Genomic DNA, 17,500 nt, shown 5'->3' on the forward strand with positions numbered 1-17,500 from the left:
TACATCACATGTTTTTTCGATTTTCGTTTTCCTAATTGGTAGTACATGGAAGATTTTCAATGCGTGAAAAAAGGGACGTTTCGTAAAGAGCTTAGTAGAATACGGAAAAGGTAACATTAGAGTTTCCTCAAATAGGATGTTTTTCAAAGTAACATTACCAAAACTAGAATGACCCTTTGTTGACTCTTCAACATAATACCAGAGTTTCTAATTCACAGAACACCTCAACTCCTCATTTTTAGTTGAGTTTGTTTTTCGATACGTTCTATTTACGTTTAGCATCCGAAAGTATAGCTCATAAAATGTTACGGCAAACACTGAGAGTCCCAATTCCGACTGAACTTTTGACTATAATCGGCATGCAAACATTTGACTCGTGGCTCATATAATATACAGTCAGCGATGCTTGTATTTTACACTTTTTTTATTTGTTTCTTCATTTCAACTATTAAACATACTTTTCTATAAATGCTTCATAAACGTTGTTTTTTTTTTACATATTTGGGGAGTCTGTAGAGAGCGCTAAAAGCAGAAATCCAATTTGATCATGTGATCTGCCTTGCGAACTTAACCTGTGTACGGGTGTACTTTTCAAAAAGGTACGCTAGATTCTTTAGACAGGCGCGAAAGGTTATCGCGAACTTCGCAGTACACGTTTTTCGACTTTCGTACTCCAGACTTCTAGTATATGGAAGATAAACAAGGCTTGAAAAGAGGAACTTTGCGAAGATAGCTTTGAATTCAAGCAACGATAAGTTCTATAACTGTCGTGACGTTTTCTGATATGAAGTCCTAAACCAACGTCACTAAAAACGCAGTGACCGTTTATAACACATCAAGCTGATTAAAACCTCCAAAAACTCAATGGTGTCAAAGTACCTAATAACCTTTATTAGTGTCAACAATTAATTGCATTTTGTCTCCAGTAGGCGACCGATCTTGGCCCTTCTTGTGGCTTTTCAGCACTTAAAAATTGGCCTCAGCAATATGAGCGACTTCTGTGATTTTATTTACACAGCTACGAACTGTATCCCACATTTCTCAGTAACATTACTGACACCTGAAGTCCCTTTTCCGCTTTTATCAATGGAAAGTATAAGATACATTTACACGCAATTTTTTTCCCATTAACTTTATTTTTAAAACTTCTTTTGTCTATTTAGAAAAGTCGATGAAAAACACACTTCACCGGCGGCTGTGAAATAAATTAAGAGGACTGGTTGGATCACAAGAATATTCCTCTTAATGTGCCAAACTTAATCTTCAGAGGGAATTTATTATTTTTTCACTTGTGACCACATTGTCACGTTTGCAGTGCTTACTCTCTTTAAGCCGCATGTTATTCAAAAAATCTGCATCTTCAATGTATGTGTATACATGAGGCGCTGTATATGTGTGCTCCAGTATGCGGCAGGCGGCATAGAATTTAAATTGCTTTTCGTACGTGTAAGGCTATACAGTCAGTAGCCTTCGTAGAGCTGCCCGCTCTCTAGCTCAAACATTTTTAATTTGGTCGAACGGGCGGATGTACACAGGCTATTACAAAGTGAGATTAATTATTGAACCAAGGTGTAGCCACTGCCTGATGTCAGCGAAAAGCGGTCATTGGTTTCCATGAAAAGTCGTCCCCTTCCTCTTTATGATTTCAGCGACTTTAGAATCAAAAAGGGATATCAATTGAAAGCATATACTAGAAAAAGGTTATTCAATTGGTAACATTACTCTCGTAACGCGCCAAAATTAAAAGGCCGAAAACCATATTTACCTGAAAATCAACAGAGTAAGTACGTGTTTTTGTTTTCGCTTTTAACGTCTTCCCTGTACATTTGCCTCTCTGATTAATTTAAGGTAGTTGGAAGATACCAGCAGCATAGCCAACAGAATACTCTTGAATCCACAGACCACTTTACGTAGCTTGTGTGGCCAATTGCGTGTGCGGAGCCAGTAAGGTCGCGAGAAAGGCTGATTTTGCTATTAGGTGGAACCTTTGCATTTCAAACGCTTGTGTCTGGAATTTTGAACAGATGCATCCTTGGAGTATAGCTTAAATTAGCAACTTTATTACGTGTGACAGGAAATAATAAAATTTATTTGTTTCTCCGAGAACCAAATTTGCGTGTAGATGTATCGCATACTTTCCACTGATAAAAGCGGAAAAGGGTCTTCAGGTGTCAGTAATGTTTCTGAGAAATGTGTGATACCGTTCGTAGCTGTGTAAATAAAATCACAGAAGTCGCTCATATTGCTGAGGCCAATTTTTAAGTGAGAAGGGCCAAGATCGGTCACATACTGGAGAAAAAATGCAATTAATTGTTGACACTAATAAAGGTTATTAGGTACTTTGACGCCGTTGAGTTTTTTTGGAGGTTTTAATCAGCTTGATGTGTTATCAACGGTCACTGCGTTTTTAGTGACGTTGGTTTAGGACTTCAGATCAGAAAACATCACGACAATGGTAGAACTTTATCGTTGTTTGAATTCAAAGCTATCTTCGCAAAGTTCCTCTTTTCAAGCCTTGTTTACCTTCCATATACTAGAAGTCTGGAGTACGAAAATCGAAAAACGTGTACTGCGAAGTTCGCGATAACCTTTCGCGCCTGTCTAAAGAATCTGGCGTACCTTTTTGAAAAGTACACCCGAACGCAGGTTAAGTTCGCAAGGCAGATCACATGATCAAATTGGATTTCTGCTTTTAGCGCTCTCTACAGACTCCCCAAATACGTAAAAAAAAACGTTTATGAAGCATTTATAGAAAAGTATGTTTAATAGTTGAAATGAAGAAACAAACAAAAAAGTGTAAAATACAAGCATCGCTGACTGTATATTATATGAGCCACGAGTCAAATGTTTGCATGCCGATTATAGTCAAAAGTTCAGTCGGAATTGGGACTCTCAGTGTTTGCCGTAACATTTTATGAGCTATACTTTCGGATGCTAAACGTAAATAGAACGTATCGAAAAACAAACTCAACTAAAATGAGGAGTTGAGGTGTTCTGTGAATTAAAAAGTCTGGTATTATGATGAAGAGTCAACAAAGGGTCATTCTAGTTTTGGTAATGTTACTTTGAAAAACATCCTATTTGAGGAAACTCTAATGTTACCTTTTCCGTATTCTACTAAGCTCTTTACGAAACGTCCCTTTTTTCGCGCATTGAAAATCTTCCATGTACTACCAATTAGGAAAACGAAAATCGAAAAAACATGTGATGTAGCCAGAAAATTAAAAAGTTTGCGAGAAGTGAACAGAACATGATCAAATCAGATGCTCTCCCACGTAACTGCTCCAGCGACATTCGGCGACTTTTTAGCGCTCTTGATACTTGCAAGGATAAAAGGACGGAGAACAGTGCATTGATCGATAATTGAAACTCGTTGCATGGTCCACGAAGAGGAACACCGGATCTGTTTCTTCGCAGATATTATGATGTTGCATGTGCCGTTTGCTGCATTTTAAAGGCGATAAAACAGCGTTTCAAAGTCGATCGCTCACTGATCGACCAAGATTGCTTGGATGTTTTAAAATTCTTATCCGAATAGAGCGGAGTGTGACTGAACAAGGCATGAAGTAGTGACTGTTGATCGCAAAGTAACCTTACCACCAAGCGTCCAATGAAAAGAATGTGTGACAGGACGAATTAACAAATAGCAGTAATGTTACTTGAGTTTTGTTATGTATGGAACTTGGTTGAAGGAACTTTGCGTCGTGGAATTCATGAGGTTTGCCACTATCTATTGGACTGCTGTTTTCTGGTCGGAAACATGTTAATGGCGAGTTATTACGATTCCAATAAATCATAAAACCGTGACTTGGCAAAAAGGTCATTTTTTTTTCAGGACTTTCGGTCATGGAATCAATGCTGTGCGCCGGTGGACATTTGACCCGATTTTGGTAAGTTGTGCAATTTAACTTAAGCTTTTGCAATTACAATCTGTGTAGGTTTAATTACAAAGGCCGAAAGTAACGTATTTGCATGGTGACGATAATTTTTTCCTTCAATTTATACTTAATATGAGCCGCTAAAGTAAAAAATCGGAAAAATGCGTTCGCAATTATGTAAAGTTCTGGATAAAAAGCCGAGACAAAAAGACGGTAAATATTGTTTTCGATAGAAAATGTTGCCGTGTTGATCGTGTCAGAAAGAGTCCAGCAAATATTCACGTATTTTAATTCAATTTTAAAATCCTCCACGAAAATGGCGGGTTGCTGATGGATTTGGCGCACTTTGTACGTAATAATATTTTTCCTGTTTTCAGGAAACATTGTGTTGAGTAGGTTTTGGAAGATCACTGGAGGTTGTCAACTGAATAAATTGGGATAAAGGGGAAGAGATTTACTTCTACACTTGAAATTTCTTGTGTTATCTAATGCTACTTTGGTACCATCATGATGGAATTATGAAGCTGTCTGATCGTATGGTTCTCTTTCCTCGATGTCAAGGATCACTTGAACCAGATTTAGCCAAGTGGCAATTTCACGAAAAACTTTCGAAGCCTCTTCACAAAAATTTCGCTTTTCTGTTGGAAATACATCTCGGTTCATTGACATTCAAGAGCTCGGTGAATTTCTTTTGCCTGATTTCAAAGATTTCGCAAAATAATCGGTGCCCTTACAAGTAACATTACCTAATGGCAGTAATGTTACCACAGCGCTTGGTAGTGATTGGATTGTTTTCGGTAAGATTACTGCGGCAAAAGGTGTCTCGAAATAGTCTTATCCCATTGGTTGAGACGTGGTAATACTTAGAGTAAGACTAGTAAGCTTTTATCTCCATAATGTTTTTGTCCTCTCCATATTGATTTTGGCCTCTGTTAAATGGATCTCTTTAAAGTTCAAGCACAGAGGCAAAAAAAATCAACCTCTTACTTACTCAAACACATTTTCTTGTGAATTATGACATTGTGTTTGCTAAGACCAAGTCACAGACTTAGGAACCAATTTCTCTTTCAAAGCAGTGAAAAGTACAGTTCAATGGTGTTTGGACACACTCATATTCACTACCAATTCTCATAAAACAGTCAATTTCATAAATATTGGTGCCTTGTACCCAGTTTGGATGAAAATCTTGCAGAATTGTGCATTGAATTTTCAGCATGGGTCAAATTTCATTGTCACTCAGTTTCAATGAGAAGTGCAGACACTGAGAAATACGTATCACCCAAGACATCGAAAAAGGACCAGGGTTCACCCACACAAAAAAATCTAGTCTTACCGAGTAAATGTCAGGTGTTGTTACATGGTTTTGAAGGGCAGAATCATCTCCTAGAAATTCGTCATCGTTAGGCCAGGCATCCCAACCATCTAGATACTCCTACATAGTCAATGGCATAATATTCATTACTTTTCCTTGCTTTGATTGCTGGCAGAAATTGCAAAGGTCATAAAGAAGATAGTGAATGTTATGTAAAACAAAGAAATAGGTGTATTCATCAATGAGTACTTGGGGATAACCTGGAATAAAAATTGCCAAAACATATAGTAGGAGTTGACTCCATGACCCTCTGATTACTATTTCTTTCTGAATATATGTGAACGAGGTTGTGGGCCAAGTGGTTTGTGTGCTTGCCTTGAGATCCAGGGATCCTGGATTCAAGACTTGTTCTGAACAATAATTGTTGCTCAAATTTGATTCTGGTAGTCCCTGGATCAACTTCTTGGCTGCACCTTAAATAAGCCAACAGGTTTGGCTTGTTAGGATTCGTAACAGTCGTTGTTCTGTTCTTTCACTGATTGTATTTCATTGGCTCTGAAAAGGCCACATATCTGGGGAGTGGTCTACTAGATACGTACAGTATACAAGCATTATACATCAGCATTAAGTCATCAATTTGATTTTCTCACAGCCTGACCATCACAAAATGCAGAACATGTACATGGGTTTCAGATCTACACAAATGATTACAGATTTGTTTTACCTGTGTGTTGCTCATAAACGGATCAACCGGAACATTCCTATCGAGACAAAAACAGCAACAACATACTTAAGTACCCATCCAAGACAAAGTTACATGCACAGACTACCTGCAAATAATGTAACATCCATGGCTAATAGGGGTAGGTATGTTTAGGACATATTAGTTGCCAATCCTTAACTACTGACAATGTCCAACTTTCAGCCATTATTTTTTGGTTATAAAGGAATTGCCAACAAAATAAAAAAAAGAATTGAAAACTATTTATTTTTGTTTGTCATAACACAGCAAAGTTGGTGGGCTCGCCAAAACTTTTCTCAGGAGCTTAGTTGCATTTGCATGCGAAATGTTGCACTTTTGTTAAATTGTTTCCTGTGTTCAAAGAAGACAAAATTTGCTACCATTCACTTGTCTTTAATACGATCTATCACTTTAAACATTTTAAAGCAGAAGGTATCAAGCATTTGAAGAATTTCTTGAAAAAGAAGGTTTCTTTGGGCATTCAAATGGTTTGATATGTTGGTAAGAGTTTTGTGGGTTCAACTCTCCAACTCTGTTGTTTCTGTCAGCAAATTTCTACCCTAGTGTGCTTTGCCAGTATTCAAGTGGCCCCACTGTAGATACCTCAACACACAAATAATATTGAAGAATATTATCTCTTACATAGTACACATGCTGTGATTGGCTAAATTAGTTGGCCACATTCCACAGTAATGTCCTTCGGTATGGCCTGATAAATTTGAAATTTTGGAAAAAAATTCTCTAGTAAACTTTTTTGTGGTTTCTGATACGTAACCTTGTAAAACTGTTTGGATCTTGCAAGTAAATATAACAATTTCAAACAGCCCGGATGATTTCTGTTTTTGGGTTTTGACTTGGCAATCTTTGTGGCAGTTGAACCTTCCCCTTGACTTCAACTAGTTTCCTTTCCTGCATGCCTGATTATCACAGCTCTACACATAATACACATCTTCACCCATTGACCCCTGAGAGTGACACTTAACAGATTTTACTCTGTCCAACGCCAAAAGATTTTACTTGTCAACGGGGGATGTCCCAGGTGTGAATGGGTTAATATCCTCGTTTTCTTGGTCAGTATTGTAAAATTACAGATACTTGACTGTTTTTTCCCAGTGATTTACGGCCCCTGAAACCGTAATTTTACAGTATGGACCTTGAATGCGGTTAGTAAGAGGTATGTATTTATTTTTTGTTGTTATTTGCCATGTAGCGACTGTTTTGATCTTGACATCTGATACTAGTCTAAGTACATTAACAGTTCACCTAAAGTGACTGAAAGGCTTATGTTTCAAGAAGAAAACCACCTAATTGAAAGTGTCTTTTACATGCTAAATAAAAGCCACTATTTTTGATCTACTCAATCAACCAAGGCCCAAGTTGACTTCTGAGAAGGTCTTATCTGATAAAGCTCTTTGATAGACTTCCCCTCAAAGCCAGCGATGTGGTGTTTTACAGGTTCCGCAAGGCTGTTATAGCCGAGGAGTGGGTTGTGAGGCTGGGCTCTTCCTTTCCCATGGACCTTGCCAGGGACACCAAGAGGGGGACACTGCCGTATGGGCAGCCCAGCGTCTCCTTATCTTCCCACCCAGGCCTTAGGGAACGCGTCCAAATATTGGCATCGGGTCACGCTGATGCCCATCAATCAGGTGCCAATTTTTTCAGATTCTGTTTTCAATCGCTACCGATATTATCAGTACCAAATGAAACGGAATCAGCAACGGATCAAAATTCTTCATCGGGCCCAATTAACAGAAGTCATCAAATCTTGACCTACATCTGTCAGTGTTTACCAAAGGGTTAAAATCGTCGACCACGCTACGTTACTGAGAAAAATTATATCAGGCAATGTTTATGTCAACAAAAGCAAAGCGTGAATGATTGAGTTTTCTATGCACAAACAGGCAGGGTAAGACCAACTGTTTATCGCCATATTGTATCTTGTCTTTCTAAAATGTGTATTGTTTCAAAGAAAAATTAGCGACAAATGCCTTCATTCGAATTATTCAACAATGCTGAAGACAGAAGAGCATCTCTAAGCGAAAATAAGCACACTGAATGCATTTACAACCTTTGAATTCAAAACCTGTGATTGAAAAATCCTTGCTGGAGGAATTTTAAAATGCTTTAGCCACGAAAATAGGGGACAGAACACTGTCAGATCAGGCATTCATGACATTGCGTGTTTATTATTGTCAGTGGATATATTTAAGCAAGAGAACTTGAACCGGCTAGAATCGGGCAAGTTGTTTATTTTGTTGTAAACAGTTCTCTTGTTGAGTCAAACTCACTGGACCTTTCATTGTTACGTTCATCGCACATTCGGTTGATGTTCTGAATTTTTAAAGAAACAACTAATTTTTTGCTCTTTTCTGAAACGAGATAAAACAAAGCTTTCTGTAATTTCGATCCATCACCAGCACATGCCAACAAAACAGTTGCATGATTCTTCTCATTTCCCTTCGTGACAATCTTCTCTGCGGTGTAAACTTTATGTTGATCGTTCAGTTTGGCGGCATGTCGAAGTTCAGTGGCGCGTTGTCCATATTTACAATAACATGTAGTGGGTAGTTGTGATCTTTAGAAAGTTTTGTAATATAACTGTGAAATCGGATGATCTTCAGCGAAATTAACAATGCATAACTTATTAGGCAGGCATTGTAAACTCCGTTGAGTTTCGTGGCCATTTTGATGTTTCAATTAATCACTCAAAAGTGAAGGCTACGTTGATCAGTTGTTCATTTAAACAGGAAGGTTTATTTATCAGTGGATACAAATTTTTAACTCTTTGTTAAGCCTTTCACTTTTTAATCAAAAACCAATGTGTCTTTGTTTTATACAAGCTAATGAGGGACGCGCGTCTAAAACAAAGGATTCCGTGTAAAATACGCATCTCAATTTTCGGAGCTGTTTTAGTGGGAAAAAAAGTGCATATTATACACGGCTAAATACGGAAATTATTTTACTATGGAGAACAAAGCAAGTTTTAAAGACTGTTTTGTTGAGGGAAATGACTCTTTCATTTACATTTGGTTTCGTGACACGTTTGCAGAATCAACATATCCTTATCAGATATATGTGATACCCCATTATCCACATCAATCACATCAATCTGGCTCCAATTGAATTGGCAAAGTTTTTATCACTATGGGAAACGGTACCTAGTGCCTACAGATCGGTACCGACTCCGATCTATCGGAAAATTGATCGGGCCATTTGAGTTGGTCGGGTTCCCTACTGATATTTGGACACGTTCCCTTAGCGCAAACTGGAGAGGGCACTCCAGTGGTGTCGCAAGACTCCGGCACAACACGTGACGAGGCAGTTTACCGGTTCTAAGCTCTGACTGATTGGCATAAGAAGGAGCACCAGGGGTCTTGTCCGACGGTGGGAGAAGCCCTCGCAGCTTCATTGGGTGGCTACCGCCTGCCTTAAACTGGGCAGCCCCCAGCCAGTAAGGTGGCACGACTCAACATCAATGTTGCCTGTCTCCAGGAAACCCAGTTGGTCGACAGTGGGTCACTACAAGAGACTACACCTTCTTCTGGCAAGGCCTGTCCCAGGAAGAGCCGAGGCAGTACGGCGTAGGTTTTGCCATGAGGAACTCACTGATTGCCACCACAGAAACCCCCTCTGGAGGGTCATCCAGAATTCTTGCCCTTCACATGAAAACATCAGCTGGCTATATCCGCCGTCATATCCGAATACGCTCTGACTCTGACCTCCACCCCAGAAGCCAAGGATCAATTAGACGAGGCTCTGCAGGAAACACTATCCGGAATCCCAAGTTCCGAGGGCATATATTTGCTAGGTGATTTCAACGCTCACGTTGGGACCGACTGGCAAGCGTGGCCTCCCTGCCTCTGCCCCTTCGGCGTCTGCAAGATGAATGAGAACGGGCAGAGGTTGCTCAAACTCTGCTGTCACCATGGCCTCTACATCACCAACAGCTACTTTAAGTGTAAGGAGCTGCACAAAGTGTCTTGGAGACACCCTTGGTCACATCACTAGGAGAGCAGACCTCAGCAGTGTCCTCCACACAAGAAGCTATCACAGCACTGTGACACGGACCACTTGGCAATTGCAAGCAAGGTCAGGCTAAAGCCCAAAAAGATCCACCACGCCAAGATCAAGGGTCGCCCCCGCATCAACACCTGTGGCACTTCCAACGCCGTTAAGGCTCAGAGCTTTGCTGACAGCCTCCAGGAGAAACTTGCTGCACAACCAACAACCAGCAACCCAGATGCCAAATGGTCTCATCTACGTGATACCATCTACGACTCGGCCATGGCTGCATTTGGCAAGAAAGAACACAAGAATGCTGACTGGTTCGAGGCTTGCTGGGAAGAAATGCAGCCAGTCACGGAGGCCAAGAGGAAAGCGATGCTGGCTCACAAGCAGGACCCTTCCCCAAGCACACACGACAACCTTCGAGAAGCTAGGAGCAAGGCCCAGCAGACCGCCTGCCGTTGCGCCAAAGAGTACTGGCAGAACCTATGCGGGATGTATAAGGGCATCAAAACTGCCACCAGCCCTACGAGTGCCAAAACAGCCCCACTCAAATCAAAGACTGGCTCAGAGCATGTAGCTGCAGCGTTGGGTGGAGTATCATCTCAAGCTCTACTCAACCCAGAACATCGTCACAGACACTGCCCTCAATGCCCTGCCTGGGTTGCCAGTCATAGAGGAGCTTGACAACACACCAACATTGGAAGAGCTCAGCATAGCGATCAACGGTCTCACCTGTGGCAACGCACCGGGGAAGGAGGGTATCCCGCCGGACGTTTTGAAGCATGGGAAGCAAACCATCCTGCAACCACTTCATGAGCTCCTCTGTCTGTGCTGGGAGCAAGGTCACATACCCCAAGACATGAGAGATGCCAACATAGTCACCCTGTACAAGAACAAGGGTGACCATAGTGATTGCAACAACTATAGCGGTATCTCTCTTCTGAGCATCGTTGGCAAAGTCTTCGCTCGGGTCACCTTGACCCGCCTGCAGAATCTTGCTTCGCGAGTCTACCCCAGTGTGGCTTCAGAGCCAGGAGGTCCACAGTGTCAGCTGCAGGAGAAGTGTAGAGAGCAACAGCAGTCATTGTTCTTCGCCTTTGTGGACCTCACCAAACCTTTTGACTTGGTGAGCAGAAGCGGGCTCTTCAAGATCCTCCAGAAGATTGGTTGCCCTCCAAAGCTGCTGGCCATCATCACCTCCTTTCCAGTCAGCAGTGGAGTAAAGCATGGCTGTGTCCTTGCTCCAACCCTGTTCGGGGTTTTCTTCTCGATGCTACTCCAGTATGCCTTTGTAATAGAAGGTTGTTGTAGAAGGTCTACATCCGGACGAGGTCAGACGGTAAACTCTTCAACATCGCCAGACTCCGTGCCAAAACCAAAGCTTACATGGTGCTCATACGGGAGCTGCTGTTTGCAGATGACGCTGCTTTAACATCCCACAGTGAGGAGGGCCTCCAACATCTGGTAGACAAGCTGTCCCACGCCCGCAAGGAGTTTGGGCTAACGATCAGCCTCAGGTGGACCAACATCCTCGCGCAAGGTGCTGAGTCGCCCCCAGTCATCACCATCAACAACACAAAGCTGGAGGTTGTGGACACCTTCACCTACTTGGGCTCCACCGTGTCAAGCTCGACTTCACTTAATGCTGAGATCAGCTTCAGGATTGCCAAAGCAGCTGCTGTCATGGCTAAACTCAACAAGTGAGTGTGGGGCAATGACCTGTTGAGCGAAAGAACCAAGATGTGCGTCTACCAAGCTTGTGTCCTGTCTACTCTCCTTTATGGCAGCGAGTCGTGGACGACTATGCCAGACAAGAGTGGAGACTCAACAGATTCCACCCCTGCTGCCTTCTACGCCTGCTGCAAATTAGGTGGCAGGACAGAGTCACCAACACAAAGGTCCTGGAACGCGCTGCCTCACTGAGCATACCATCGCTGCTCATTCAGTGATGCCTTCAATGGTTCGGCCAAGCACATCGCATGGACCCTGACCGCCTACCAAGAGAAATCCTTTATGAAGAACTGCAGGAAGGCGTCCGTCCCGTGGGTCAACCGCTCCTGCTGACTTGCGATCTGCACTAATCGACACCAGTGCATGGGAGGACATCCCCAAACACCGAGATACATGGCGGCAAAGTGTCAAAGCCGTGGTATCAAAGTCGTAAGCGAATGCTCCAGGTGACATGTAAGAGAGTGGTGAGAAAAGAACACACAGCCTCTGCACGCAATTCCAGATATGCGAACTCTCATCGCTGAGTTAGAAAGTATCTTGAATGGTCGTCCTCTGACTCCAAGTAGTGATAGTCCAACAGTGAAAGTCCATTTCTGTTACTCCTCAAACCAAATTCCAACATTCCAGCAGGAGTTTTTTTCTAAAGACAACTTGTATTGTAGACACTGACGGAGACAAGTCCAATATCTAGCAAACATATTTTGGCTGAGCACACGCTTTTGCCTACTACGACAATCACAAAATTATGTAATGCTAAACAAGTGCTTAAAACAAGTCAGGTAAACACTGCATAAAAACTGGAAACACATTGTTACAGTTGCGTTACTATTTTTGTGTGACATCACTTGATTTCTTTGGGTTTTTGTTTGCGGGTAAAGTGGGTGTTGTGTTTCAGTTTCTCGCACGCCCTTTTATTAGTCGTCAGCACGTGGAATTGTGTGCAAGTTGTTCTTTGGTTTCGTTCTTTTCAAGCCATCGGCGTAGTGGAATTGATATGTGAGTGATACTTTTCTTTGGTTTATCTTTATATTAATTTCATGGCACTCTCTTAAGACAGTTGTACACCACTTCTTCGTATCGATAACGGTTTGGTATTGATTTGGTTATGTTTGTTGCCTAAGTTGTATTCATATGGTTTGTCGCTTTAATTAAGCTCTAGTTATATCGATCGAGGTAATCAATTCTGATTTGCGTGTTTTCTTTCCCATGCCAAAAATATAGCAAGTTACGATCTTAAGTTTCTAAAGCATTTATTACAGTGTTTAAGTTTAGTATGTATTTGTATTATTTTCAGTTTACTAGTCAATACCAATAAATGTATGGAAAATTAGTTCCTGGTTCTGGTACACACATGAAAGAAAAATACAAATCATATGCATCACTCAATCTACAAAAAAAAAAAGAAGAACAAGTGTTTCTTGTATCAAAAATTAAAAAAGGAAAATGATCTTAATCAAGAATAGTTGAAAGGCTTTCTTTTTAAAAAGATTTGCAGCGGGCAGAAATAAAGCGTCAATTTTCACATTACTTTGTTGTGCACTTTTGCTGTTCTGTCAGAATCGTTTTTTTCTACTTTTTACTCTTGGGTAAATAGAGAATTGCAAGGGCAAATGTAACGTTACATGTTTGCATTGTGCATTTTGGTTTTTGCTTCTTATTGTTCCGAACGTTTGAAACTAGCTTTTTAAACGTCCAAAAGCTTTACATTTTTAAACTTTTTGTTCATTCACATCATCCTAATTGTTCATTGTTTCGATTGTTCATAACATTTCAATCGTTCAAAGTAAATGTACTGTCTCCATGTTGCTGAATTTATAACTTCTGACGATCAAGTTACGGTTGATATACATGTACGCAAACTGATCTTATCGCCCATGAAGTCGATCTTTCCACCTTAAGAAAGCTTATATAATAAAGTCTAATTTACAATTTTGACGCAGTTTTGTTTCCTTCTTCATGGTTCATACAGAATTTTAAGGGGAAAAAAATCAACTGGCATCTATATTTACATCCAAAATCATTCAAATTCAGAGCAATTCGATGTACATTTCCTACAAAACCTAAATAAATGGTGCATATGGATGGAGGGAGGTTTCACTTCTTGCAATAATTTAACCCTTTCCTTGTTTTTTTTGATAAATGAATTATTCTAGTCGCACCTATCAACAAAAGTACCTTCATGACCACGCAGAAAATTGTCGCTTAACTTCGCTTTCAAAGTGTCCTGTTCACAAAAGATTTTTTTAAAACAAAGATTATTTTATTCAAGGAGCTTTCAAAAATAATATATTAAATGACTACTGTGGAAAATTCAAGGAATTTTTCAAGGTTATCTTTTTCTTTTTTCATTTCAAGGACTTGGGTTTTCTCAACTAAATATATTGTATGGATATATCACTTGTTTCTTATTTCACACATCCTTGGTTAATTGTTTTAGAAATTCAACACTCGCTCTTTCCAACCCAACAACTTCATTCCTTCGGTCACAAATTTTTTCATGAAGCAAGGTAGACGTTGTTTTGGCATCTTCAAAGCAACAAACTACCCTTGACCATTATGTGTGTTGTAACTGGTTGATTTTGATATGGAGCTGTCAAGTGTCCGCACTTTGAAGTTAAAAAAATGTAATTTCTGACGTTTGAATGGCATGAATGAATTAGTCAGAAAATATTCTGTCGGCACGATTTTGAGGTTCGCGGTAGTTGGTATTTAGGGCATTGGCTGGAGATTTGAATCATTCTAGGTCAGTTAGTCGTCCTCTTCGCTCATTTTTCATTAGTCTTTATTTAATCATGGCGGTTCCCACTGAAGTGCGGGAATTTATCAGCAGTGCGCTCGCTGAAAACAACAGGTCCTTGTTGGGGCAGATTTCCAAATTAGTAGCTGATTCGGCTGAGAGTGTTGAGCGTTCTAGTGTGGAAGCTGCTGATGAGCAGTTGCATGAAATTAAAAAGCTTCGTAGAGAGGAACCGAAATCTTTTAAGCATAAAGGAAACAAAGTTCAGTACAAATTCAATTCAAAGCTCCAGGATACCTTGGTTGAAGCTAAGTCCCACCTAGAAGCCAATGCAGTTGACAAAGCTAAAGCCTCTCTGTCAGAAGGTATGTCTATGGTGACTGATAGGCAAAAGCTTATCCTTTTAGCAGAAAAGTCCGAGTTCGGTTGGAAGACCATTCAAGAATACACCCAGCATGAGCTTGCTGATAGTGAAGCGGATGGCACGAAGATTCGCAGGGCAGAAGAAAGAGCTGAGAAGGCTTTAAAGTCCGCAGCTACTAAGAAGTCTGCAAAACGGCGTCCTTTTCTTTGCTCTTACCGTTCTCAGTTTTGCTCCCAGGATTATGGAGGTTCTTCTGCGTTTACTGCTACGCGTAACCAGAGTGATCGGCATTCCTTTCCTCGTTCATCGTTCGATGATGGAGCTGGTGCAGGATCTTCGTTGGAGGCTGCCAAATCCAATAGTTTTCTGGTTCGTTCTGATCTTTCGCTTTGCGGTTTTGAAATTAATCATGAGAAGTCCAAATGGGAGCCCGTGAATAAATTTTCATGGATTGGCTACGATATTGACACTCACACCAGTCATATTTTCGCTAGTGGTGCCAGAATTGAAAAGCTTTGTTCCGATCTTGATGGTATTTGTGCCAAATTAGAGTTGTCTGCTTTTATTCATGTGAAGGAAATTGCATCTATTGTTGGTCAAATTATTTCAATGGCTTCAAGCTGCCAGAATGTTTCTCAAATTATGATGAGGTATTTGCACCACATTATTAACTCTCGTAGTTCGTGGAATTCCGTTGTTTTCGTCCATGATCAAGGAATAGAGGAGCTTGACTTTTGGAGGGGCAATTTAAGAGTTTAATGGCATCCTTTTTTGGCTGGTTATGTTCATTCCTTGCAAGGTGCTGTTTTCAGATGCTCCTTCGACGGGCTGCGGCACTTTTATTCAAGGTTCCAGTTTAGTTTGTCACAGAAACTGGTCCACAGAAGAGTCTCAAAAGTCTTACACCTGGAGGGAGCTTTTTGCAATTAAGTTTGCCCTTAATGCTTTTGATAGTCTATTGGTGGGTCAGAGAGTTCGCTGTTTCACTGATAACCAGAATGTTGTTAGAATTGTTCAGGGCGGTAGTATGGTTAGAGTTACATGACATTGCCTTGGATGTTTTCCTTCTTACCGGCTGCCGCGTGAGCAGAATTCACAGGCGGATTTGTAAGCAAGATTATTGATTTTAATGACTACTCTGTTAATGACAAAATTTTCCGTCGCCTTGATGAGCTCTGGGGCCCACATTCTGTTGACAGATTTGCCCGCAGTTATAATTCCAAGTTGCTCAGGTTTAACTCCAGATTTCTGAAGCCAAGTACGGAAGCTGTTGATGCTTTTTCGCAGGACTGGTCCACTGAGAATAATTGGCTTGTTCCACCAACTGTACTAATCGGCAGATCATTAAGTCAATTGCGTGATTGTAAGGCAATAGGGACCTTAATCTTTCCTATGTGGAAGTCAGCGCAATTTTGGCCGCTTTTATGTGATGATGGCGTTCACTTGAATTCATTGTAAGAGAGTGGTTTTTTCTTCCTGACAGACCAGATCTATTTGTTAGGGGCAGGGCCAAGAATACTTTGTTTGGTACCAAATCACTCAAGTCCCAGTGTCTTGCACTTCGTATTGACTTTGCTGAGTACGTTCGTGTTTCCAAAGTTGGTTTTTGCACAACCCCCACGGGGTGGTGTTCTCTTTGTCGCTCGTAGAAGCTTCTTTGATGTATGTAATACTGCTAGTTTCCGGTTTTAGTGTTATTTATTGCTTTTCTTTCTGTTTGTGTTCATCCCCGTTGGTGTCGCACTTGCAGTGTATTGTTATTAGAGGCGTAAGCCACGCAGTGCCTATTAAGTTTCTTTGTGCACACCCTCCAGTGGTGTGGCACTTGCAGTGTATTGTTATCTGTATTTGTTAGTCCCCCGGTGGCTATTCAGTTTATTTGTGCACACCCCCCGGTGCTGTGGCACTTGCAGCGTGTTGTTGTCTGAATTGTTAGGCTCCTTGGTGGCTATTTAGTTTTTTTGTGCACACCCCCCGGCGGTGTGGCACTTGCAGTGTATTGTTATCTGTATTTGATAGCCCCCCGGTGGCTCTTCAGTTTATTTGTGCACACCCCCCGGTGGTGTGGCACTTGCAGCGTATTGTCTGAATTGTTAGCCCCCCGGTGGCTATTTAGTTCACTTGTCCACGCCCCCCGGCGGTGTGACACTTGCAGTGTATTGTTATCCGACTTGTTAGCCCTCTCATGGCTATTGAGTTTATTTGTGCACACCATCCAGCGGTGTGGCACTTGCAGAGTAGTATTATCAGTATTGTTAGCCCCCCGGTGGCTATTGAGTCTCTTTGTGCATGTCCCCCGGCAGTGTGGCTCTTGCGGAGTACTGTTTTCAGAATTGTTGGCTATTGAGTTTATTTGTGCACGCCCCCAGCGGTGTGGCACTTGCAGAGTATTGTTATCAGAACTGTTAGCCCCCAAGTGACTTTTTAGTCTCTTTTGCACAGCCCCTGTGGTGTGGTATGTTTCAATATCATGTTTGTATTGTGGCACGTTCTTGTGTATTTTTGGATGTGATTGCTATGTCAGCCCCCGGTGCCATTTAGAATTTTTGTTTGCCCTCCTTGGTGCTGTGGCATGTTTTCGGCATGCATTGTTATTGTTTTTTCCGTTCTTTTTTCCTGTTTCTTTTCAGATGTTTTCAGTTCAGGTATCTGGTCTTCGTTTGCTGAGCTGTCCGATCCATCTTTAAAGGAATTGGCTACCAGGTTGAAGTCTACTGTTCTCGCATCG

At 41.3% G+C, this 17,500-nt stretch overlaps 1 protein-coding gene across 1 annotated transcript in view; it reads right to left on the reverse strand.

Moving 5' to 3' along the window:
- Nucleotides 1-17,500, reverse strand: part of LOC138026550 (protein transport protein Sec16A-like) — a 75,516-nt gene that overhangs the window by 45,878 nt on the left and 12,138 nt on the right. The window contains exons 4-5 of the mRNA XM_068873945.1: nt 5,915-5,951; nt 5,212-5,310 (exon numbers count right to left, since the gene is read on the reverse strand). Coding sequence (XP_068730046.1) covers nt 5,212-5,310; nt 5,915-5,951 — 136 coding nt within the window. The remainder of the gene's footprint in view (nt 1-5,211; nt 5,311-5,914; nt 5,952-17,500) is intronic.

This window comes from Montipora capricornis, chromosome 2 (genome assembly GCF_036669925.1).
Source record: "Montipora capricornis isolate CH-2021 chromosome 2, ASM3666992v2, whole genome shotgun sequence".
In the NCBI taxonomy this organism is placed as follows: domain Eukaryota; kingdom Metazoa; phylum Cnidaria; class Anthozoa; order Scleractinia; family Acroporidae; genus Montipora; species Montipora capricornis.